The sequence below is a fragment of the Neomonachus schauinslandi genome, chromosome 6 (genome assembly GCF_002201575.2).
Source record: "Neomonachus schauinslandi chromosome 6, ASM220157v2, whole genome shotgun sequence".
Classification (NCBI taxonomy): domain Eukaryota; kingdom Metazoa; phylum Chordata; class Mammalia; order Carnivora; family Phocidae; genus Neomonachus; species Neomonachus schauinslandi.
The window spans coordinates 149573033-149596338 of NC_058408.1; the positions used below are offsets into that span (position 1 = coordinate 149573033).

The window sequence follows — 23306 nt, forward strand, 5'->3', positions numbered from 1 at the left end:
GGGGAAAAGGGGATGCAAGGTCACTCCGGCCACTGATGGAGTTTGAAGCCCACCGGTCTGCCTCCCAGTCTGTGCTTTTAGCCGCTACTCTTAGTTTACACGGCAGAGCTTCTCCTTCTCTTGTAAGAGACTGAGAGTCCCCCCGGAAAGGGGCTCCTTTGGCTCTGATTCCACTCCATGCTGACCCAGCCTGCCCACCCTTGCCCGCTGTGGCCGGACTCTGGTGCAGCAGTGCATCCCCAGCAGGTGTGAACCTGACAAAGCCAAGAGAACGCAACCTCTGGGCTCTGGTCTGAAAACTCAGCGCGTGGGGACCCAGGGTGGCCAACCCAGCAGGAGCTGCTCGCGGGGACCAGGCTTGGGGACTGGGGTGCCCTCCTGCCGGCTACACTGGAGGACCCCTCGTGCCGGGCAGAACCCTTGAGGAGTGCTTGATCGCTTCGGGGCTTGCAACTCCTTGCAGTCAGAGTCGAGTGGCAAGAATTTCAGGGTGCGTCGTCATGAGTCTCTTCCCAAGACTTACACCACTCTTAAGTCTTTCTAAGAAACAAACACGTGTGAGATCTTAAGAGTTTTTGTACTGAAAAGTGAAAGGCTTCCTCTTTTACCATTCACATAACTTGTATTTCAAAGTGACAGAAACCTGTCTGGCTCACCACACATCCTTCCTATTCCGTTCTCTGCTGGGGTTCATTACGTCTGTGCGGGCTTGCTGCTGGGCCCAGGGGAGAAGGAAAGCCAGGGCAGGAGGCAGGCCTGTTGCGTAGGGGGCGGGGGTGTCCCCCTCCTCCAGGACAGGTTTTCCCTGTTCCGACACAGCCATCCTTGGCCAGAGATGAGCGGTGTCCACCACATCCTGAGACACGTCATGCCCACCAAACTGCCCACCTCTCTCTAGGGGCAGCCTGGGCAGCACCGCACCCAAGCCCAGCTAGGGGCTGGTCAGGCTTATTGGGATCGAGGAATAGAATCAAGGGTGCATTTCCTCCCCTTGGATGCTTTCTTTGCTGGAGCTGCCTTCCTGAGTCCTCCATCCTGGGACCCGAGCGGCAGGCTCTGCAGCTTGCCTCCCTTGAGCAGACAGAGAGACAGGCAGATGCCCCTGTCATGCTCTGAGAAAAGCGGCAATAAAAAGCAGTCTGGTATGAGCCTTTCCTGTCTTATCTACCCTGAAAACTTGCAAGCATCTCAGAATACTTGGAAAGGCAATATAGTATCATCCTGTTTGAAAAAAAAAAAAATGGATTTAAAAATAAAAACCCCATAGAAGAGACATAAACCATTTTGTCAATTTTTCTGATCCAGCCAAAGCCATAGATAGAAGACTTGGACACCCTCTGACTTCTTAATCCACAGGCAGCTCCTCCAGACCCCTGCTCCCTCCCCACTGGCCCTCACCTTGCCTATGCTGGGGCTCTAGGGGGCCGCCGCTCCCAGGACAAAAGCTCACAGCCCCACTTCTCCAGATGCATAGGGAGTGAGGAGTGCAGACTCCGGGGTCCCTGAGGAGGGGGCCACGAGCACCCGCTGTGTCTTCCAGAAAAGAAACGTACCTGCTTCTCACCCTACCCCATAAAACACTGGTCGCTGCAATTAAATTCAGCCCTGCTCACCCCACCCCTGATACACAGGCAGTAGGCACGTATGGGGGTCAAGGGGAGGCATTTGGGCTCAGCTGGAAGATAAGGACACCAAACGTGTTAGAGCTTTTGAGCAGGGCAGGGCTCGTTTCTGGTAAGAGAGCCAAAATGAGTGTTTGCTTCAAGCCATAATAATGACAACAGCAAGGACAATGGGAGCTACCTTCAGAGTGTGCCAAGGCCAGTGGGCTCCAGCTGCCCCTTTCATCCTCACACCAGCCTCTCGAGGTGGGATGATTATTCCCTGCGTGCCCTGGAGGAAGCTGAGGCTCAGAGTGGTTCCACGTGTGATGCGACCCATCGTCGGTACCAGAGCCAAAATTCTAGCCTAGTTCTAACTGCCCCACCCCCACCCTGCCAGCCCTGGTGTTGGGACACGGGGACATCGGTTTACTCATGTTCTCCTGACGCTGGAGCTACATCTGTCATGGATGGAAGAAATTCAAGTCGCTTCAGATGGAAAAAAAAAAAAAAAGTCCCAATTCTTCAATTTTTAGAGGCTCTGCTCAGTCAAGAAGGAATTGTGAGACAAATGGCCCAGTGGGGCCCATGGCCACACCCAGTGGGTGACCTTCAAGTGTGGGACCCAGGAGTGGCTTCTGTCCCTCCTTGGCCAGAGCCCTGCTCCTGCCATCCCCCCCTTCCCTTTGTTCTTTCCAGTCCATACTGGTACATCCGCCCAAGACTCCAGTTTGCCTCTTGAGGGACATCATCAGCCCTTTGTGGTCAGAGGTAGGATGTTCAAGGGTCTTCTGGGCCTTCCCAAGAGCTGGAGTGAGGTGGTTCTCGCTGGCCATCTCCGCCTCCTGGTCCACGACTGGCTCCCTCCTCTTCCCTGCGCACTCAACGCTTGCATTGCTCACATAGCTGTGAGGATCATTTCACCAGAAAAACGGAAACGGTCAGGCGAGGAGTGGGGCTCACAGCACCCGGATGTCGGACGGGTCACATTTCTTCTCCTCTGTATGCTCCGCTGCGTTTCCTTGAATGCAAGTCTCCCTGTGCCTAGAAGTGGATGGGATATGGAGGCAGCATCCTCCCGGCCACAGGAATCACCTGAGCCTGACGTCGCTGGTTTTCTGCCCTTCTGCTCTCCCCCCAAACCCCAGTCCAGAAAGGATAGGTGGGAGTGAAGCCCGAGGCTGTTGCAGGGGAGAGGCGGGAAGGCAGCCCTGCAGGGGTGGTAGGCGGGTGCCCAGATGCCCCCCGTGAGCCGCCCTCAGAGGCTTCTGCTCTGGAGGAAATGGCAGGGGATGGTGGCTGGGCTCATTCAAAGCGTGAAGAGGCTCGAATCCCACAGAGACGCCAAGAGGAGCGGTGGCCGAGCGCGGCGGCGCCTGAGGCGGTCAGGCGGGCCTGGCACAGCGTCAGGAACAGCGGGACACAGAACAGTCCCGGGGCGCAGCCGAGACGCGGGGGACCGGGGGAGCCACGCGTCAGAGAGCCAGGCCTTGGGCTGCGTCATGTGTCTCAGAAAGGCTGAGAAGAGCATTCTGTAGACTTTGAGTTGCTAGATTTTGTACAGGAAACATGTCCACAATTTGGACTAGTTTGTACTTAGTTTCCTTTTTAGTTTCCTCATAGGTAAAGGCCAGTTAGTGACAATGGACGTCTCCTCGGGGGTGGGCAATGGCGCCATCCTTGGTGCCAAACCCAAGACCTCGCCTCCGTGCGGGCAGATTCCAGCACCACGTGGCTTTGCACCGTTGGTGGGCAAACTGTGGCCCACTGCCCTTACTGTAAACCGGGTTTTATTAGGATACATCCCTGCTCACACGTCTCTGTATCATCTCTGGCTGTTTTCATGCTACAGTGGCCAAGCTGAGCAGGGGGACGGAAAGCCTAAGATACTTACTATCAGGCCGTCCACAGAACGAGTTTACTGACTCCTGCTTTAAACTGTGCTTTTGTTGTTGTGAACCTTTTACTCCTAAAGAGGTAGCAGACAGATCAAGTCGTATTTCATGTGCAAAACACCTGTTGAAGACACAGGCCCACTTTTCGGATGTGGAAGTTGTGTTCGGTGTGTAATCAGCTGTGGTCCCAAGCACGTCTTCTACAGGTGACTGCCCGAGGTGCCATCTTCGCTGGTGTGGGGCTGGGAGGTGGGGAGGTCAAAGCCACCCGGAGAGGAAGTGCCCTCCATCCTCAGGATCAAGGAAGGAGCCCATGCGGCTGCTGGTCTTCGGGCACAGGTACACTAGCATTTTCTAGGTAATTGGATATTGACATGAGCTATATTTCCGTGACTCGTGTTTGGGTGATATAAATCCTGTTTCAAAGAGAGGATGGAAGACTCCATCCAGAGACTGTTTTTCTCCAGAATGCATCTCTGGTTCACGGCCTGGCTGGGAGGAGGAGCTTGAGCAGCTCCAGCCATGGCTTCATCTGCCCGCCCGTACCAGTCACTGGCAGGGGAGCAAATCCATCTTTAACTAAGCAGCAGGAGCATCTTAGTTCATTCTGGAGAAATTCGGTCAGGCACGTCCGTGTATTTTGGTGATCTGCATGGTTTATCGACATGCGGAGAGGTACAAAGTTCATCTAATGATCTTGCAGTTTCTTCAGTCTAGATGCTACTCAATAAATTTTCTGCTCACTACATTCTGTGTTGGCTTTGGAACAGGCTGATGCATTGTGGTGTTGGTAAAGAAAACTGCGCTTAAAATGTTAGAAAAACAGGAGGGTTAGGGTATTTTTCACAAGATCAGGTAAGATTTCAAAAAACCCCGAAATAATCATCATTTTCATCTCTAACTCTGAACAAGAATATGCACTGCTCATAAAAGTGTGGACAATTTTGGTCTAGAATCTAGGCTGCTAAGACCACTTGGTCCCAAGGGTCTGACCATGGCGAGCCAGAAATCTTTTGGCACAAGAGCATCAAACAAGCCTCTCTCTCTCTCTCTTTTACTGTCAGCCCTCAAGTCTGGATGACAGAAGAGGCAGCCGTCCCCGGTCCATGGTCCGATCCTTCACGATGCCGTCTTCATCCCGGCCTCTGTCGGTGGCCTCCATGTCTTCCCTATCATCGGACAGCACCCCTTCCAGGCCAGGCTCTGATGGGTGAGTCCGGCTCAGCAGCAAGGAAGGGGTTTAGAGGGTCCTGTGAGGAGCCCCCAGGACCCTGGGTTTGTTTGATCACAACAGAGGATTTTTCTTAAAATCGAAACTGTCTTTGAAACTGAAACCCTCCAAGACTTTGCAACTCTAGTGCCCAGGATGACTTTCAGGGTCTTGTGAGTTTTTGAGAAAAAATTCTTTGGGTAAGGTTTCCATCAGATTTTAAAACCTCCAGTGAGTGTTGATTCAGTTCTGTTCTGGAAGTTCTGGAAGGAGTGTAATACATTGCTTGCTGGCTGTGTGCTTGTACTTTTCATCTCCTGCTCACTGCCTTGATGTCAACGAGCACAGAACTGTCTCACACTGTCAGGCTTGAGGGCTGGCAAGGCCACCTTCTTTCTACAAGACTTCTCTGGAGACCCCGGTTTTGCTGCTGAGCACTCAACAGCACAAAGTGACCTTAGAGCGAAACAAGAAGCTAATAGACTAGTTAATTTTGGTGGAGTTCCCACTGTGTCTCTTGCATTAACTTTGAGTGTTAAAAAATATCAGTAATTTTTTTGTGTCTTTGAGTAGCAAATATGTAAAGTTTGTTCTTATTAAATAGAAAGGGAAAATGTGTCATGCAGTTAAAATCCCAGAGACCAACTGCTAATTATTTTACTGTGGAGTTTGCACAGTGGTGTGTTTGTGCAACCCCCTTGGGTTTCCCATCCATTGCTTTACCAAACCCACAGGCTTCCGGTCCCCGCCACACGCAGATAGATGCTTCCAGAGCGCCCCAAGGAACAGCTCAAATCTAAGCGCCCTTTGTTGCTGATGACCGGTGTGCCCAGTGGAGGATTGAAAACTAAACCCACATTTTTTTTTCTTAACAGTCATATTTATCATAGTCTGCTACTTATAAAGCCAAATCCATATGGAAATTCTCAATTTAAAGGAATTTAAATCATGTGTGCTTGTCACTTAGAGCAAGATTGCTAAAGAAATATAATTCAACTTTTCCCCAGGAAAATCCCCAAGCTAGTTACGAAAAGGTTTTTACATTTCCAAGAACGTAGGGGTGAGGGTGGAAATTGATCTAGAGGTCTTAGATAGAGGTGTGGTGTATCACACGTGTGAACACACGCGTCCTTCTCCCAGGAGGCATTGTTTAACCTTGAACTGGGAGGCATCTTTATTAGACTCCAGATTTTTGTTCATTCTAGGGTTACCACCCTTAGCTGTGTAATTAATGTGGAGAAAATGAGACTTTGGTCCCAAATGGCACAGGTTACATGAATAAAAGTTCATCTTGTCAGCAGGTGCTTCTCATAATGTGAAAAATTTTAAATGTAACCTGTCTTTCTCTTGGCTCTTTGTGTACTCATTGAGATATTTATAGGTGTTCCCCCTGAGCTGAAAGTTGTCCATCGATCTTATTTTTTCTCCCTACGTTAATTGTCTCAAGTTATACAAAACCTAGAATAAAATCTTGAGGATTATTTTATTTTTATTGACTATATTCCCTATGCTGTACTTCTCATTCCTGTGCCTTATTTATTTTATAACTGGAAGTTTATAAAGTTTTTAAGATATCTTCATACCATTATCCATGTTGGCCCTCCCTCCTAACTCCTTCCTACTGCAGAGGATGTAACTCCAACCTTAGAACTGAGTCATTTCTTCTCTCTCCTGATTTGACTTACTAGGACAGAAACAGGATGGGACCCCCCACCACCACCACCGCCCCAGTCTTGTGTTAAAACAGCAAACCACAATTGCACGTAGATGTGTTTGCATAGTCAGCTTTGACACGTGCCTTAGAAGCTAATCCAAGATCCACTTACTCCATAGACTAACCATTAACATGGTTTTATACCAGCCAGTTGGTATTAGTAGACACAAGAGCAGTGGTGTCCTCCTTTCGTCTTGAGACTGGGCATGTCCAGCCCACAGGGATTAGGGCATGTGGAGACTCCCCAGTAGGTGGCAGAGTCAAAACCCAGGTCTTCCAGCTCAGTGCTCAGTGCTGAAAAACTCAGGGCCTCTCCATGTACCTATGAGCTGGAATCGGCTTGCTTCTCATAGAGTCATCCAAAAGGCTTTCAAATTGAAGCAGCCGACATATCTGTAATCTTGAGCTGGCTGTAGGAACTTGGTCAGAATCAAGATAACAGAAATTTCTTTGCATTGGCATCTGCCTATTTCTTCTTATTGCATTTGTGAATATTTTAGTATGAATCTCTACAAGGCGAGGGCGCCCCTTTTGAAACATACCCTAAATACCATCCTCCCATCAGAAATCTGAGATAATCTTCTTTATGTCATTGTGTCCTATCCACTCAGACTTCACAACTCCCCCGTCCTCCTATGCGTGTTCTGTTTCTTTCCACTTTGTCTCTGTTTCTTTCCAGTTTGATCTTGTTCGGTTGCAAACAGTCTCTCTGTTACAGCTGGTTAATATGTATCTTAATTCCCCCTTGGCCTCTCTTTATAAATCATTCCTTTCCTGTAAGCCTGCGCAGTTCCCAGTCAGCACTTAAGATTCCTCGGGAACGGGCTCCCATTTATCTGCCGGGTGAGAAGCAACTGTTCTCCACTTAAGTCATGAGTGATTTAAAGAACCATTTCTTCTAGGTTTGCTCTGGAGCCTCTCCTGCCAAAGAAAATGCACTCCAGGTCCCAGGACAAGCTGGACAAGGATGACCCAGAGAAGGAGAAGAAGGACAAGAAGAAGGAAAAAAGGAACAGCAAACATCAAGAGATATTTGATAAGGAATTTAAACCCACTGACATTTCCGGGCAGCAGTCTGAGGCTGTGATTCTTTCAGAGACGGTAATTCCTCATGGAACCTTCTTCCCCACTCTGCGGTAGCTTCTGGGACCTACCTTTGCTCTGCATTTAGCCAATGGAGCTGTCAATTGGATTTCACTGAATTTTCTATCCAACAGTCACTTTGCAAATCTGAGGTCTCCCTCGGAGCCCTCTCCTTGTATCACCCAATGCTGTAGGGCATCCAGAGGCTCAGAGTGGAGCTTCCCTTCTCTGGGAGGTGCCTGTCTTAGCATTCATCCCCGTCCCAAAGGGACTCCGCTGGTTCTAAGCTCTCGGCAGCAATGTAGGACTTGCTTCCAAGACACATCCTGACATCTCAGAAGATGAACAGGAACGCTTCTGTTGTCTGAAAACAGTCCTCCAGGTTGGCTGTCGCCTTTGCCTCTCCCCTTCCTGACCCGAAATCTCTAAGCCCCAGGTACTCGCCGAGTTAGAATCTGCTCGGCGGGAGTCCCAAAGCCCCTCCTGCTGGGATCTGCCCGCAGCACGCAGCTCCACGTTGGCCTCCCTGCCTCATCTGCCCCACATTTACTTCTCTGCCATGTTTCAGAAGGACTTTCTGGGATTTAACCTGAACCCGAGCCGCACGCACTTGACCCCGGGACTGCCGTTTCCCGGAGCACACAGCGGTGGTGGAGGCTGAGGTCACAGAGGAGGCATGGGTAGCTTCTCGGGTGAACTTTATTCAGAAAGCGCTGTCTGTGGGCTGGAAACGAAATCAAGGAAAGGCTCTCACAGGCTGTCAGCTTCAAAGGTTAAGTCAGGCCCAGAGCCGCCTCCCCCTAGAAACGATGGGCCCTTGTCTGGACGGTGGCCAGGAACGTGCCCGCCCCGGGCAGGAGCCTCTGGCCTGTCCTGGCTGTGATTGAAGGGTTGCTTGACAAAAGGGCTCACGTGGGACCCCCTTTTAATAAGACACGTTTCTTGGCGTGTTTATATCTCAAAGCCAGAGGGTACGACTCACCCACACTGCGTGCCATTCAGACAGGCAGGCATGTGTTGCTTGGCTATCTAGAGGCAGAAGGCAGATTCGGGAGCCACGACACGGCCTTCAAGAAGGCGAATGCCCTTCTGAGGCCTTAGACACAGCTCTGACTGCAGCCTGAGTGTGGCCAGGGGCGTCAGAGCGCGGGAAGGGGACTGGCCAGGCACTGGGCCTCCCGCAGCTGGAGGAAGAGGTCTCTGATGAACCACCCAGCGTTCTCTGTCCACTACTCTGGACAGCTGGGGTGACAGTGACCTTTCTGACGTAGCCGAGGTCACCGTCTCTGAAGCCCAGGAGAGAGATCATCAGAACATCAGAACTGGGTGGGGGAATTAACAGAAGCACAAGATATTTACCAGGGGCCAGACATGCCACATGTCCTTTCGTGTATTTTCCTTTAAGCTCCCTTTTAAGCTGTTAAAACCAGGGGCCTGAGGGAAGTTGAACCATGTGGCAGAGCTCATGGTTGGTTGTGTGAAAAGAGGTCGAAGGTCGGGCCAGGCACTTGGCCATCCCACGCACGTTCTGTCCCTCCCCGCCGTGGCCCTGTTGGCTCCCAGGGACACTAGCAGAGATGGGCCGAGTTCAGCCAAAGTGGGCCTGAAGTGCCTTCGGCAAGTGCACAGAAACGAACGCTCAGGTTTGCCCGAGAAGCAGCAGCAACTGGTGGTCCCTGGGCCTGCCGGGCTGGCCTTAGCTTTTCGCCCTGCACCTGGCCCCCGAAGCTTCTGCTGGACAGAGGCTATACCTCTGTCCCTCCGGGGGGCTGGGCTCAGCTTCCTGCTTGATTTGGCATCATCAACAGTCTCATGACCTTTAGCCGAGACTCAGAGCCTGGGGCGGCATGGAGGGTCCTCCAGGGGCGATTTTGCATCGCACCAGGAAAGCATCCTTCGGTTTCCTGAGTCATCAGAACGTGCCTCATGGGATAGGACTGTCGCCAGTCCCCATGCACATTAGCCCTGTCCAGGCCTCCCCCATGGCAATATTCGGCATACCTTGGCTCAGAGAGGCATCGCCCTGATCTCTGCCTGCACGTTCACCTGGAGTTCTCCCTGTGTGCATGTGTCTGTGTCCAGATCCCCCCTTTTTATAAGGACACCAGTCCTACTGGGTTAGGGCCCACCCTAATGGCCTCATCTGCAAAGGAGTGTATTTCCAGGTGAGGTCACAGTCACAGGTACTGAGGGTGAGGACTTCGACCTGTGAGTCATGGGGGACACAGCTCAGCCATGGCAGAATCTAACTGTGCTCTTTCCTCCACCGTAGATAAGCCCCCTGCGGCCCCAGAGACCGAAGAGCCAGGTGCTCAACGTCACTGGAAGTGAACGACGTTTCTCAGTGTCCCCGTCGTCACCGTCCTCCCAGCCAGCACCCCCTCCGGTCACGCCAAGGGCCAAGCTCAGCTTCAGTTTGCAGTCGAGTGAGTGGAACATTCTCCATGTTGGAATTGGTGACATTGCTCTGTGACTTCCTCGTTGCCCTGAGGCTGTGAGGTTAGGCTCGCCTCCTCACCTTGCCCCAGATGGAGTTTCCCCAAGCACCCAGCATACAGGGAGTCCCCCTTGGGCTTTGGCAAATCGGTCTTCCCATGTTCCCTGGTGGCGGGGGGGAGTGAGGCGTGGGAGGCGCATGGACAGCCTCCCTCTTTGTGTCACAGGATACGAACCACACGAGGGTCTTGGCCCTTCCTGTGTTCAGGAGGAACGTAAAGTGAAGAAACATTTCCAGACTGTTCTGAAGAGCTAAGCACATAACTAATTTTTCTAGTTTTTCCCAATTTCTAGGGTTGCCGTGACTTATTACCATAAACCTGTAAAACAATAGAGATTTATTCCCTCACCCTTGTGGAGGCCAGAGGCTCAGAGAGAGACTCTGTTCCATGCATTTCTCCTAGCTTCTGGTAGCTTCTGACAATCCTCAGTGTTCCTTGGCTTATAGATGTACCCCTTCAATCTCTGCCTCTCTCTTCATGTGGTCTACCTCCTGAGTCCTCTCCTCTTCTTATAAACACACTGCAATGTCTATTGGCTTTAGGGCCCACTGTAAATCAAGGATGATTTCATCTTGAGATCCTTAACTCATTTTATCTGCAAAGAGCCTATGTTCAAATCAGGTCACAGTCTGGGGTTCTGGGTGGACATGTATTTTGGAGGGACATGATTCAACCCACTACCAGTGGCAATCAGCTTTTCCCCACTAAATCCAGGCCTGCCAGAGAGGAGAGGTCTTGGCAGGAGGAAGGTGGCAGGGAGTGCGGGCCCACCTTCCTCCTCCGGAGGACCCACCTTCCTTCCTCTGCCCTGTGCAGAGGCTCTGGAAGGCACGGACCATTGTCATTTGCACCTGGTTTTATTCTTGCTGAAAGGGGAGCAGTGGCCATTCTGGGGCCCGTCAGGTGGGGGGGGGTCAGCACTGTAGCCGTGGAGGACCCTAACTGAGGGGGCAGCTTCCCAGCCGCTGGGAAAGAGACGGTCTCTGGGTGTTACATCCTCACATCCTTATACTATTACCCCAGAATCTTTTTCTAAAAATATTTTATTATTTCCTCTAAATATGTTCGGGATGATAAGAGAGTTTGGAAGCGGATAGTGGTGATGGTTGCCCAACACTGTGAACGTAACCAGTGCCACTGATTTATACAATGAATTATGGTTAAAATGGCAAACTCTATGTTCTGTGTAGTTTACCACAACACAGAAAGCAGGCGAGCGAGAAGTCACGAGGGTGTTCATTCCATCGGACTCGTTTTTTTTTTAAAGATTTTATTTATTTATTTGAGACAGAGAGAATGAGAGAGAGCACATGAGAGGGGGGAGGGTCCGAGGGAGAAGCAGACCCCCTGCTGAGCAGGGAGCCTGATGCGGGACTCGATCCCGGGACTCCAGGATCATGACCTGAGCCGAAGGCAGTGGCTTAACCGACTGAGCCACCCAGGCGCCCGTCCATCGGACTCATTTTCTCTCGGTGCCTTGGATTCACTGGCGAGCCTCCCTCAGAAACCCACAACTCCCCCAGGAAGCCTTTCCCCTAATGAAGGAGTTTTCATCCAGTGGGACCCATCAGTAAAAATGTCAATTTTCCTCTAATATAAAAGAAAAACAATTTTTTTTCCTACGAGCCTCCATGAGGGTTGAGAGAGTATCCTGTCTTAATGATTATCCTTCCATTTGAAACTGGCTGTATTTTCAGTTGGCTTTAAAAATCAATTGCACTTCCCCCTTGGCTTCTTTAAAAGTAACAACCACAGTGCCCGTGACTGCTAATAACTTCATTTCGTACCATCGTGAGTTTCCCTGTCGAGAGATTTGAAGGGTGGGTGACTGGCCGGCTCCTGCATCATTAGCTTTCGCTTCGTGCAGCCCTCCCAGTAACAGCCGCAGGACGCTGGCTAAGGCTCTGAAAACACGCGGGTAGACAGTCCTTGTGACACCCCACTGTGTAGATGCCCCCAACACACAGAGGCCTGGGAGGGGCTGGTGGGGGCCCAAGCTTGACGTGGCTATTTGTACAGTGGATTGATGCCCCCTTTAAACTCCCATTTTAGATGTCTTTGTGGCACTTGGTGTTCTTGTTCTAGAACATGCCTTTAGGCGAGGATCCGACCCTTCACCTTCTCTACCCCTCCCAGCTCGCCTCTCTTCTCAGTCGACGCGCGCGTTTCTGCCACCCCCCTCCCCCGCCTCTCCCAGAGAGAAGGTGAAGCAGCCGCCTGGGCACTCAGTGGGGACGTTTGATTCTCAGTCGATCCGGTTTTCCAGGTTTGGAGCTGAACGGCATGACCAGCATGACTGGGATGGACACGGCCGAGGTCCCGCCCCCCCTGCCTCTCAAAGGCAGCATGGCAGATTATGGGAACTTGGTGGAAAACCAGGATTTGATCAGCTCGCCCACGCCCCCGCCCCCTCCTCCTCACCAGAGGGTAAGTCAGCTGGGAACCCGAAACGTGGGTTTTTAAAATCGTTGCCTCCACAAAATGGAAATCCCTCCTTGCTGATGTTAGCGTACTTGGTTTGGGCCAGCCCACGTTTGATTTTGACAAAAGAGGTCAAAGCGATAAGAATTCTGTCCACGGGATCTTGGTTCTGTGGCATCCATCCCACTCTGGAAACATTCCTTAAAGATCCAACCCGTCCTTCTTCTGGTTCTCAAGGTTCTCTGTTCTCGGGTGGCCGCAGGCTGAGGTCAGGGTGCACACTTTCGCCCCTAAAAACCAATATAAATCTATGTGCTCGCTCTTTCTTTCTTTCTGTGGGTACTTTTTTATGGAGTGTTCTGCAAGGTTATTATCTCCTCTTGTGAGCAGGGCAGAAGAGAGGGGTTTTATTTACAGTACACGTATTCGATTCTTCCTTTTATATAAAAACACACACCAGCAGTGGGACTTCATCTTGGATGCTGAAGGGATGATTGACCTTCTGAGGCCACAGAGCCTTTCAGATCGGCCCTCTGTCCCCAGAGATGCCACGATGGGGGACTGGCCCCGGAGACGGGGCCCCGTCATGGCTCTGCAGGAGGCTGAAATGGTTCGCTGCAACCATAGAAACGGGAGTCTGACCTTTCCCGCCAACTTTTAACTCCAAGTCAGAAGGAAAGAGGCCCAGGGAGTCGAGTGAGAACATTGATTGGTTGGGCTGTTGTTTTCCTAACAGCTTAGTTAACTGATCACACCTTTGTTTTTTTGTTTTTTTGGGTTTTTTTTAAAGATTTTATTTATTTATTTGAGACAGAGAGAATGAGAGAGAGAGAGCACATGAGAGGGGGGAGGGTCAGAGGCAGAAGCAGGCACTCTGCCGAGCAGGGAGCCCGATGCGGGACTCGATCCAGGGACTCCAGGATCATGACCTGAGCCGAAGGCAGTCGCTTAACCAACTGAGCCACCCAGGCGCCCCACACCTTTGTTTTCATACCTTTATATAATTGGAAAAGCAGGAATGTCCCCCAGGTCTCCCTTCGCCAGTGAACTGAAAGTTCTGAACTTGGAAATATGACCGAATCTGTTTTGTTACAGATCAATGCAGGGGCAGCATTTTCTCATCTCTGATGCTCTTGCTGCATCATTCCAAGAGACTAATGCCACGTGCTGTTGGGTCAGGAAGGAACATGGGCGAGCCTTTGTGAATTCAGTTGGATTAATTACCCAAGTCTTGTTGATTTCCCGCAGCACGAGCACGAGTTCCAGTGACAGGCCTGTGGATTAGCGTGTCGTAATCCACTGGAGGCGGTGGCGATTCCAGGGTGCTCCCCTCTGTGCAGGCCCGGGGGGCTGTTGTAGGGTAATGATCGCTCATCTGCCTCGGGGGGTGATCGATACCTCTGCCACTGTCATTGATCGGCCTCGGCCTTGTGGTCAACCCTGTCTCTGGTTGTCACCACGTTAAGCTGTCATTTCTTTCCAAATGGCTCTTAGAAGCAGTAATCCGACCTATCATTCTGCTTCATCGTGATAAACCCACCATCTTCCTAGCGGGCACAAAGGACGTCTGCAGCGTCGTGCCCGCATCTGGCTGGGTCAGTCTGGCACGCTCGGACCCACCACTGTGGCTTGCACACGTACGGAAGCCACCATTTTATCACATCTCGAAATAGCTGTTCGCTTTTGCCTGTTTTTAACTGTTCTTACCAACCTTGAGAAAACTCAGAGTCTATTCTTCTACTTCATTTTTTATAATGTCTCAATGTCATCTCAATGTGCCTCAGTTCAGTGTTTCCCTCTTTATTCTCTTCTGCGTCTTAGTATTTCCTTGTCTGCGAATCGGGAGGAAATTTGGTCACTGGAGGAGAGACTGCTGTGTCGCCGTTCTGTCCTTGAAACTTCTTCCCTCACGTTGCGTTACGCGTGAGCCTCCCCCAAGAGGCTGCTACAAGATCCCCCCTCGCTTCGGTGACAGTGTTCCACCATCCCCCTCCGATTCATTCTACCTGTGGCCCATCGGCTCATTTATTCATCCATCTGTTCATTTGGTGCTTCATTTATTCACCACGTTCATTCATTCATTCACTCACTCACTCATTCACTTACTTGTTTGACCCGCGCATATTTACAGAGCGTCTCCTTCGGGGCAGGTGTCTGTGATGGTCATGAGGGTGCTGCCGGCTGTCCTCAGTCACTCCCGCCCTGACAGGGCCCTTAAACAGGGGTTCCTAGCACCTTGGCAATTGTCAAATCATTCGTGGGACTGTAAGGGCAAACGATGGCCCATGGACCAAGTACAGCCTGCTGCCTTTTCTTTTTTTCTTGTCCAGAGAGACAGAGAATGTGTGGGGGTGAGGACAGAGGGAGAGGTAGAGAGAGAATCCCGGGCAGACTCCCCACTGAGCACAGAGCCCAACTCGGGCTCCATCTCATGACCCTGAGATCATGACCTGAGCTGAAATCAAGAGTCAGACGCCTAACTGACTGAGCCACCCAGGCGCCCTGACCTGCTACCTTTTTTGGTAAATAGTTTCATTGAGACACAGCTGCGCCCATTCTGTATATCTTGTGACTCCCTCATGAAGAGTTCAAACATCCCCTACTGTTGCTCATCTCCCCTCAGTTTGCAGTTTTGGAAGAGACTGAACGAAAAACTGCCTTTAAATGAGTCCCTTGGATAGTGGCCACAGGTACCCAGCTGACCCTCTCTCATGCGGCTTTTCCAGTTCCAAGAGCAAAGGGAGGGCTTCTCGCCCACCCCCGGAGAGCCTGTCCAAGGGCCTGTTTGTCCCTGAACAGTTGAGGGACATCTTCAGGGGGCACGAGCCAAGGCCCGTGGATCCTCATCAAGGAGCGCTCAGCTGGGACAGTGCCAGGCCGCCGGGGTGGCCCTGGGTCTGCTCTGCCCCTGTACCCTGGCTCTTCACCATTTAAACTGTCCAGTTCTGAAACCAGTCCATTTCCAGGGGCCCCGGGGATTCAAAGCAGCGAGAATTAAAACCGCCACGCAGAGAGCAGCGCCTTCCCTTCTCAGGGGGCTGTGCAGACGTCTGATGCACTTTGTGGAAAGCCACTGATCGGAGATGCCAGAAAGGCCCGTCGCCACCAGCTGCCCAGCCCCAGGTCACGCAGAGAGGCCCAGCCCCCCACCCCCTGGGGGTGCAGAGCATCTTTCCGTGGCTGCCCCATGCCCGCCACTCGGGCCCCCCAGCCGGAGCGCATCAGTAACCCGGCACCTGCCTTCTGTCTGTGTTTTCCAGCACGTACCACCTCCGCTGCCCAGCAAAACGCCACCTCCACCCCCCCCAAAGACAGCGCGCAAGCAGACGTCGGTGGACTCGGGCATCGTGCAGTGAAGGCCGCAGGCCCGCGTGGAGAGCCCCGCTGCAGCCCTCCCTCTCCCTGTGGATTAGCGTGTCTTCTCCCGGGTCTGCTCTCTCCGCGTGGAGCTATTGGACACGCCGTGCAATTGCTGGTCCTGAAAAGGAGTTTCTTTCCAGCCGTGGCGTGAGTGGCCTTTCGCACTGGGGAGCAAGGTGGATGTGGGTCTGGAAGGTACTGTTGTGCTTCTCAAAATTGGGGGCTTCTGACTGTGTCTGTCTTGAGAGATCCTAAGTCTTGCCCAGAAGTCCTCCGTTTGTGCCAAATGACACTGAGCAAGGAACGCAGTTGACCGGGGTTTGGCGCAGTAGGAGAGCTGGGGCCGTCACCCGTGAGACCGTGTAGGGAGCGAGTGCTCATCTTCCCCCGACGCCCACCCCCAGCTTCCCCCCGAAGGCTGCAGGTGTGACTTTGTGGTCAAGTGTATCTTCAACCTGTATGGGGCAGTTAAGGTCAAGCCTTTCAAGGCAGTTCCTAATTTCCTTTGGTATAATTTAAAATAGGATTATTGGGGCACCTGGGTGGCTCAGTCGTTAAGCGTCTGCCTTCAGCTCAGGTCATGATCCCGGGGTCCTGGGATCGAGCCCCACATCGGGCTCCCTACTCTGCAGGAAGCCTGCTTCTCCCTCTCCCACTCCCCCTGCTTGTGTTCCCTCTCTCGCTGTCTCTCTCTCTCTGTCAAATAAAATCTTTAAAAAAAATAAAAAATAAAAAAATAATAAAATAGGATTATTTCTCAGCTACTGAACAGTTACTAATTTATGGAGTGGAGACACCATTAGAAATACTGGACCAAGTGGGAAAGTAAATACCAGTATAGGAAGATCCCTTTTCTTTCTTTTTAAAAAGAGAAGGCCCATAGCACAGAGATGGCTTTAATTGGGTGACTTCTTTCTGTCCTCATTCTGTACAGAAGTTTGTATATATGATGGTTCTTAGAACTTAAGTTTTAATGTTTTTGGTCCTTCCGTTTATTGTAATAGGCATCTGCAAATGATTCTCGATACGTGTTCTTAATTTTTAACTGCTAGAAGTGTAAAAAAAACAAATTAAGTTTTGTTGATTTTTTTGTTTTTCTAAGCTCCAAAGTCCTGACAATGTTGGTGGACGATGATTAAAGAAACAAAACAACTAACTTTGTATAACCTAATATTTTTATTCTGCCATCTATATTTTTTTATCCACTATAATCATGATACTCTTCTGGTAGGCTCAAAAGTTGTTCATTGACGACAAAAAATAAAAAGCCATTTAAAAAGACTCAGTGTCTGAATATTACCGTTTTTATCCCTTGACGTAAAAAAAATGTGTCTGTAAATGCCATTGTTGCTCTTTTTCTTTCTTAAAGAGCTTTATGACTTGAATTTCTGTATGTGTGCATCTTCCTTAATCGCCCCTGTTGTCTCTCACTTGGGGCCCAGATCGACAGCACCTGTGTCCCTCTGTGTCTGCATGTCCTTTACAGGAGGGGCAGAGCAGAGCCCAGCTTGCCGACACTTAACTCCCCTCAGCCCAACCCCGCTCTGCGGCTGCACGTTGTTTCTGCCCCTTGCAGCTGCTGACTTGAGAGAGGGTTTTGTTTAGTGCGATGCGTTATTCGGCATCAGACTCCAGAGCTCTCTGCATCTTAGGTGGAGAGAAACAAAGAAGGCGGTGGGATCCTCTTTTCCACGTAAAGCACACTTGCCTGTTCCTTCCACACATGTCCCTGTGCAACCATTAGGACGTGCCCCACGGCCCCATTAACCAGACCTCCGGGAAACCTGCTGCAGAACCCAGGAGACTCTCTCACTCGATCGCTGCCCCTCCCCTGCCCCTCCCCCGCTCCCAGTTTATTCGTCCTTGCTGTAAATATCCAGTCCACCCCCAGGAAATATGAGAGTCCTGTGAATATAGAATTTTTTCCTTTGTGAATTCTTACTCTTTGACTGAGAGAAATATTCCTCCTCCATTGAGTATACTGGAAACTGCACACCATCCGAGATCCTAAAATAAGTGCATTGGGCATGCTGACCTGGGAGAGGGGAGCACGGGAGCGGCCGGCCCCTGGTGGCAGGTCCTTGTCCGGTAGTCAGCATTGCACACTGCAGAAGCTGTCGCCCCAAATTGTAAAAATAATTCCTGGCCCTACAAAAAAATAGTTCTTTTTCTTCGAGAATGGCATCTGGGTTCCAGTTCTGTCCCCACACAGCCTCCTCCCAAAAGTCTTCCTGGATAATTCCCAGACTCCACGCTTCAGTGGATACCCCCTCCCCACTAGATGCCCCTCAACTTCTGGGAACCCCACGCTGGTGTCCAGAGCTGGAGAATATGCAGACACAAAATGTCTTCATCTTTTCAATCAAGGGCCGGACTACAAAACTGTACTCAAGAAAGAGCTGAGTCCTGTGTCGAGCGTCTTCTCAGGACACTCCTGGGATGAGGACAAGGGGCACCGCTTGCCAACTAGATGCAATGATACATTTTTTTGCTTAGAAAAAAAAATTTTTCTCAACCTCTCTTTCATCATTAACTTCCAAGGAGCCTTTTTAGACCTTTTTTCCTAATCTTTTCCCCCATCAAGAAATTTTAACAGTACAGATTTACTATGTATGTATTTATGTATGTTTTGTATATCTATGCTTTTTACATGAACCAAGTAAGATTTTTTTGTTCCCTAAGCACCGATTTTCACCCCCTTACAGGTAATATTGCCTCCTTGAGAATGAATGCTCTAAAACAGGAATGGTGGAGATCTTATGTTCTGTTTTTGCTTTGGGTGCCAGGAAGCTCAAAGCCAAATTTAGCTCACACATTCAGCTACATTTTGGTTTTATTCTCCTGCCTTGCAAAGTGTTCTCCAGTCTATTACAAATCCATCTTTAGTTAACCTTATTTAACTTTATTTGAGACTACCCAGTTTAATATGTATTTTCCTCAAATCTTTATTAAAAGAAGATAGTGCATGAGCTGAATTTTACAAGTGTAAAACTCTTTTTCTTTTTTAAAAACCACCCTTGGTGCTTGAAGAGTGCTCGCTAGTATTTAAAGAAATTTGTGTTCAATCACTGTTAAGATTATTCTTTCTTGCAAAGATTTGATCATTTCACGTCCTCACAGATTTCTTCAGCTCTGATTCTTTTATGGTGTCGGGCATTATGGTCCACGTTCCCCGAAGTCTTGGCTGACATCATGGATTTTAGCTCTCATGTTTTCGTTCTATCTCTGATTACTTTTTAGCATTTTACTTACTTTTTAAGGGCTTTTTCAGGACTTTATGCGTTTTTTTTTCCCAATCTGCCTTTTCTGAGTTATTTAAACATCTACTGTTTCGTTGGTGATGCCTCCAAAAAACCTAACAGGGAACCTGATGAGCCATTAACCCTCTGCACCCAAATAAAGCCAAACTGGGGCTCCTCCTTTGTCTCCCACCAACACAGAGAAACCCGTGCTCCATCCACGTCCTGTGATGACCTAAACACAACGGCCCAGGCACAGGAGGGGAGCAGAGACTGTGTGGGGTGTGATGCACCGCAGAGTTCTTTCTGCCAATACTGGTGGGTTCGTTTCAGCCCCGAGCAAAAGACTTGTGTACGTGTCAACTTGGCCAAGCTCTAGCATCCGGTGAATCAAACGCTAATCTAGCTATTGCGTTGAAGATATTTGGTAGATGTGGTTTTCACATCTACAATCAGTTGACTTGAAGTAAAGGAAATCACCCTCAGTAATGTGGGTGGGCCTTGTCCAATCAGTTGAAGTCCTTAAGAGCAAGAATTGAGGTTTCCTGGAGAAGAAACTTGGCCTCAAGTCTGCAGTGTAGAAACCCTGCCTGGGTTCCCAGCCTGTGCTACGAATGTTGGATTTGCCAGTCTCTAGAATCACGTGTGCCAGTTCCTTTAAATAAATCTCTCAGTCTCTGTGTATGCGTATCTCCTATTGGTTCAGTTTCTGTAACCTTGATACAAGAGTATCATGACATATTCAAAGCAAAAATGTTCGTGCAAAAGACAAGAGGTGAAGCACAGCAGACTCCTCTAGAAAAGTGGTATTTTGACAGCCAGAGTGGCTTTAGAGTAGAAATACCTGGGGAGACGCCCAGAGTCTGGAGATCGCAGACAGCCGCTTAGCCTCTCCAGTTCATCAGCCCAACGATGATAATCCCAACTGCCCACATTGTCCTTTTGTGTCCTGGGCTGGAGTGTCCCAATGGCTTCCTCCACGGCCCTGGCACTGGGGCTGCCTGAGCACCCTCTCTCTCTCTCTACTCTTTCTCTGTGTCTGTCTCTCTGTCTCCCCTCCCCACCCCCACGCCAGCTGTCTCTCATCCTCCGGGGCCGTTTTATCTGTAGGAGGCGACTTCGCATGGCCAAGTTTCTCCCTGTTTAAACTCTGCACAGAATGTACCTTCTCCGCGAAGCCATCGTGAGATTGTTGCGTGACCTGCCCTGTGGCCCAGCGGCAGCACTGGGTGCCGGGCCGCTAAGGCCACCCAGTCGGGTTCTGCGCTTTCCCTCTGAGTCCCAGCTTCTCCTGGGCTCCCGGGCGCCAGTTCTGCCTGACCCTCTGCAGGTCGGCTTTGGAGCTGGCCGGTGCTACAGATGGCCTCCCACAGCAGCCCTGCTTCTGTTGCAGGTTCTTCTCTTCACTGCCTGTGCCAGTCTGAAGTCTCCACGACGCGTCCTGTAATCCTCCAGTCATCTTGCTGCCCTTGTCGCCCTGGGGAAGGATCCCATCCCCCTTTCTAGCCCTAGGGCAGCGTTTCCGCATCTCCCTGGTTTCCTGTAGTTTTGATCACCTGTGGCCGCCCATCTAGCTGTTGCTACTACTGTTTATTTTCTGCATGGGGAAGTGCTGGATTTCATCTGCTGTTTATCCCCTCTCTTCTCTTAACTGGGTGTGCCATTTCATATTCATGTGGATGGTGTCTATAGCGACATGCCGCGTACTTTGTCAGGCACAGTGGTGGGTAATGATGGAGCATGAAGAACACGGAGACCATGACGGGGCATAGGGAGCATGGTGGAGCGTGAAGAGCATAGGGAGCATGATGGAGCATGGTGAGCATGAAGGGCATAAGGGGAGCCTAATGGAGTGTGTGGAGCATGAAGAGCACGGTGGAGCATGGAGAGCATAAGGGGAGCATGATGGAGCATGGTGGAGCGTGGCTGATGGAAGCCGACGTGGATGGTGTGAGCCAGGGCTGCTGTGTGTTTAAGTGGACTTGCCAACCACTCCAGAGCACATCCTGGACCGTGGTGGCCTGGGCATGTCAGGGACTGTGAGTGCTCCAGGGCACATGGATACCATAGCCCTGGGGGACCTGCCTGTGAAGGGGGCCCCCTGGTCAGTCTTGCCCACGTCAGTGGTGTCCAAATAACCCTCAGCTGCACTTCCAGGAAAGGGTCTTTGGGCCGTGGCCCCGCTTTCCCTCACTGGCTTTGATGAGCCTTCAGGCGGCGTCACACAAGCCTCAAGAAGCAGCAGGACCATCTTGCTTCCTGGCGCCGCTCCCCATCCCGGTATCTTACCAAGTAGACTCCCTCCTCATCAGAGACTATTTGGGGGCACAGATTCCTTATTCCGATCTTCCATAAATTTCACAGCTCAAAAAGTAAAGCTCCACTCCTCTTTCTCTTCTTTCCCCTTCCCTTCCTTCCTGAACAGTTTAGCCCTAAGGCAGGCGTCCATGCTGGGGAAGGGGCTGGTGGGGGGAGGGGTTCGTGGAGCCAAAGGCAGCAGGAGGGAGACATGACCCGCCTTCCCCTGGGTGAGGGCCAAGGGGGAGCGCTGTCCCTGGGAAGGACTAAAGGGAGCCGGAAGGTGTGGCTGTGGGGTCTCCCTAAAGGTACTCCATTAGATGAAGCAGGTGGGGCCACACTTCACCGTAGCGGTGGGCTTTGGGCTTGAGGCTCCAGCAGAGTCTGTGATGTTCTCACCCCGGGGTGAACAGGGAGAGAGAGAGAGACGCTCCCAGGAGAGGTCACCAAGCAAGCCTGAGCCCCTCCCTGCCCATGAAGCCGGATCAGGCAGGAGCAGATGGCTTTCTCCCATGCTGCCCTGACCCTGAGAGATGACACTTCCATCGGCCAGTGCTGGCGGCGTCCTTCATCCCACCCAGATCACGACGGGTCGTATCCGTGGCATACGGCACCCGGCTGTGCCAGAGCCCATATGGAAACCACCGTGGAGATGGCCAGGAATCTAGAAGCCACTGAAAGATGCTGCACTTCAGCGCCCTGAGTCCTCAGCTGCTAGTGCACAAGGGAAGCAATTGGGGAGGTAAAAATAATCAGTTCTAGAAAGGAATATTTCTGAATTAGCATAAATTAAACTATTTAAAAATACTTGTTAACAGTTAATTTAGCATTAGGAACACTTGCGTTGGAGAGGAGCGCACTTAATATCGGATAAGGAGCTACCTGCCAATGGCAGTGTTATTTTTAAGCTCCTACATATTGGGGGGTTTCTCCGCAGGGAGCGCAGACGACCTCCATGGGCTTTCACGGCCTCGCGAAAGCTCTTTCACATGAAAAGTAAATTTTGGAAAGTGAAGCAATTCTAATGGAGAAGCGACATCGGAATCATCCCTCAGTTTTTCAGAAACTTTAGGGAAATGAAGGTTCTTCTGTACAAAGGAAGACCGTATACTTTCAGCCTCGGCCTGGAGGCCGAGTGGGTAGAAGAGGCTGGTGGCTGCAGCGTTTTCCTCCTTTGAACACTCCTGGGATAACGCCACCTCCAGGGAGGAACTCCCGGGAGAAACTGCGGAGGCTGGAGGCGAGGGCTGTTCTGGCCTCCTTGCTGGGACGAGAGACGTCCCTCCTGGAACGATGCGGGACGTGGCACGGTCTGGGAACCATCCCAGGCCAGCGCCCAGCAGCTCGGGGTTAGGGATGGGCCAGCAGAGCTGGAACAGGACATCCAGAGCCTGCTCCAGCTGCAAGGCAGCCTGGAGCCTCCGAACCTGCGGTGCCCGGGAGGACCGTCTCGAAGATGCCCGGCTCCTGGTCCTGCTCCTGGGGAGCATTGCCGTCAGGAGAAGAGGAACCAGGGGCCCCGTACAACTTGCACAGGCTCATGTTTTGCAAAAGTAGAAAATGAATTCTAGAGTCTGGTCTCAGGAAAGACCCTTAGAGCTCCTCTGACTCAAAATCTCAGTTTTGAGATTCTTCACTTGTTGGCACGCTTTCTGCGAGCCCGGCAGGCGCAGAGCGCTGGGCACAGAATGGTCATGCGATTGACCAACATCGCTCAGCTGGCTTGCTGTCGGGGGACGTTTAAAATTAAAACTCACTTTGGATTAGAAATGGACAGTTTAGGAGGCATGTCTTATATTTTTCTTAAGGCTCCAAGCCTTCCCAAATGGAGGTTGAGCACAACTCAGTGCCCCAACTCAGCAGCCGCCCGTGCTGCTCTCTTGGCCACTGTATTTCTCTCTGTATGAGTAGGACAGAACGGCCCGCGGGGCTTCAGTTGCTTTTTGAACAACGGTGCTATTAGGAGCCAGACTTGCAACTCCCAGAG

General features: G+C 51.0%; 1 protein-coding gene across 1 annotated transcript in view; it reads left to right on the forward strand.

Moving 5' to 3' along the window:
* The window catches only part of DOCK1 (dedicator of cytokinesis 1), a 428835-nt gene extending 413004 nt beyond the window's left edge, over window positions 1-15831 (forward strand). Inside the window, exons 48-52 of the mRNA XM_044916230.1 lie at window positions 4561-4706; window positions 7323-7521; window positions 9776-9929; window positions 12268-12428; window positions 15683-15831. Coding sequence (XP_044772165.1) covers window positions 4561-4706; window positions 7323-7521; window positions 9776-9929; window positions 12268-12428; window positions 15683-15778 — 756 coding nt within the window. The 3' untranslated portion in view covers window positions 15779-15831. The remainder of the gene's footprint in view (window positions 1-4560; window positions 4707-7322; window positions 7522-9775; window positions 9930-12267; window positions 12429-15682) is intronic.
* Window positions 15832-23306: the final 7475 nt, after the last annotated feature.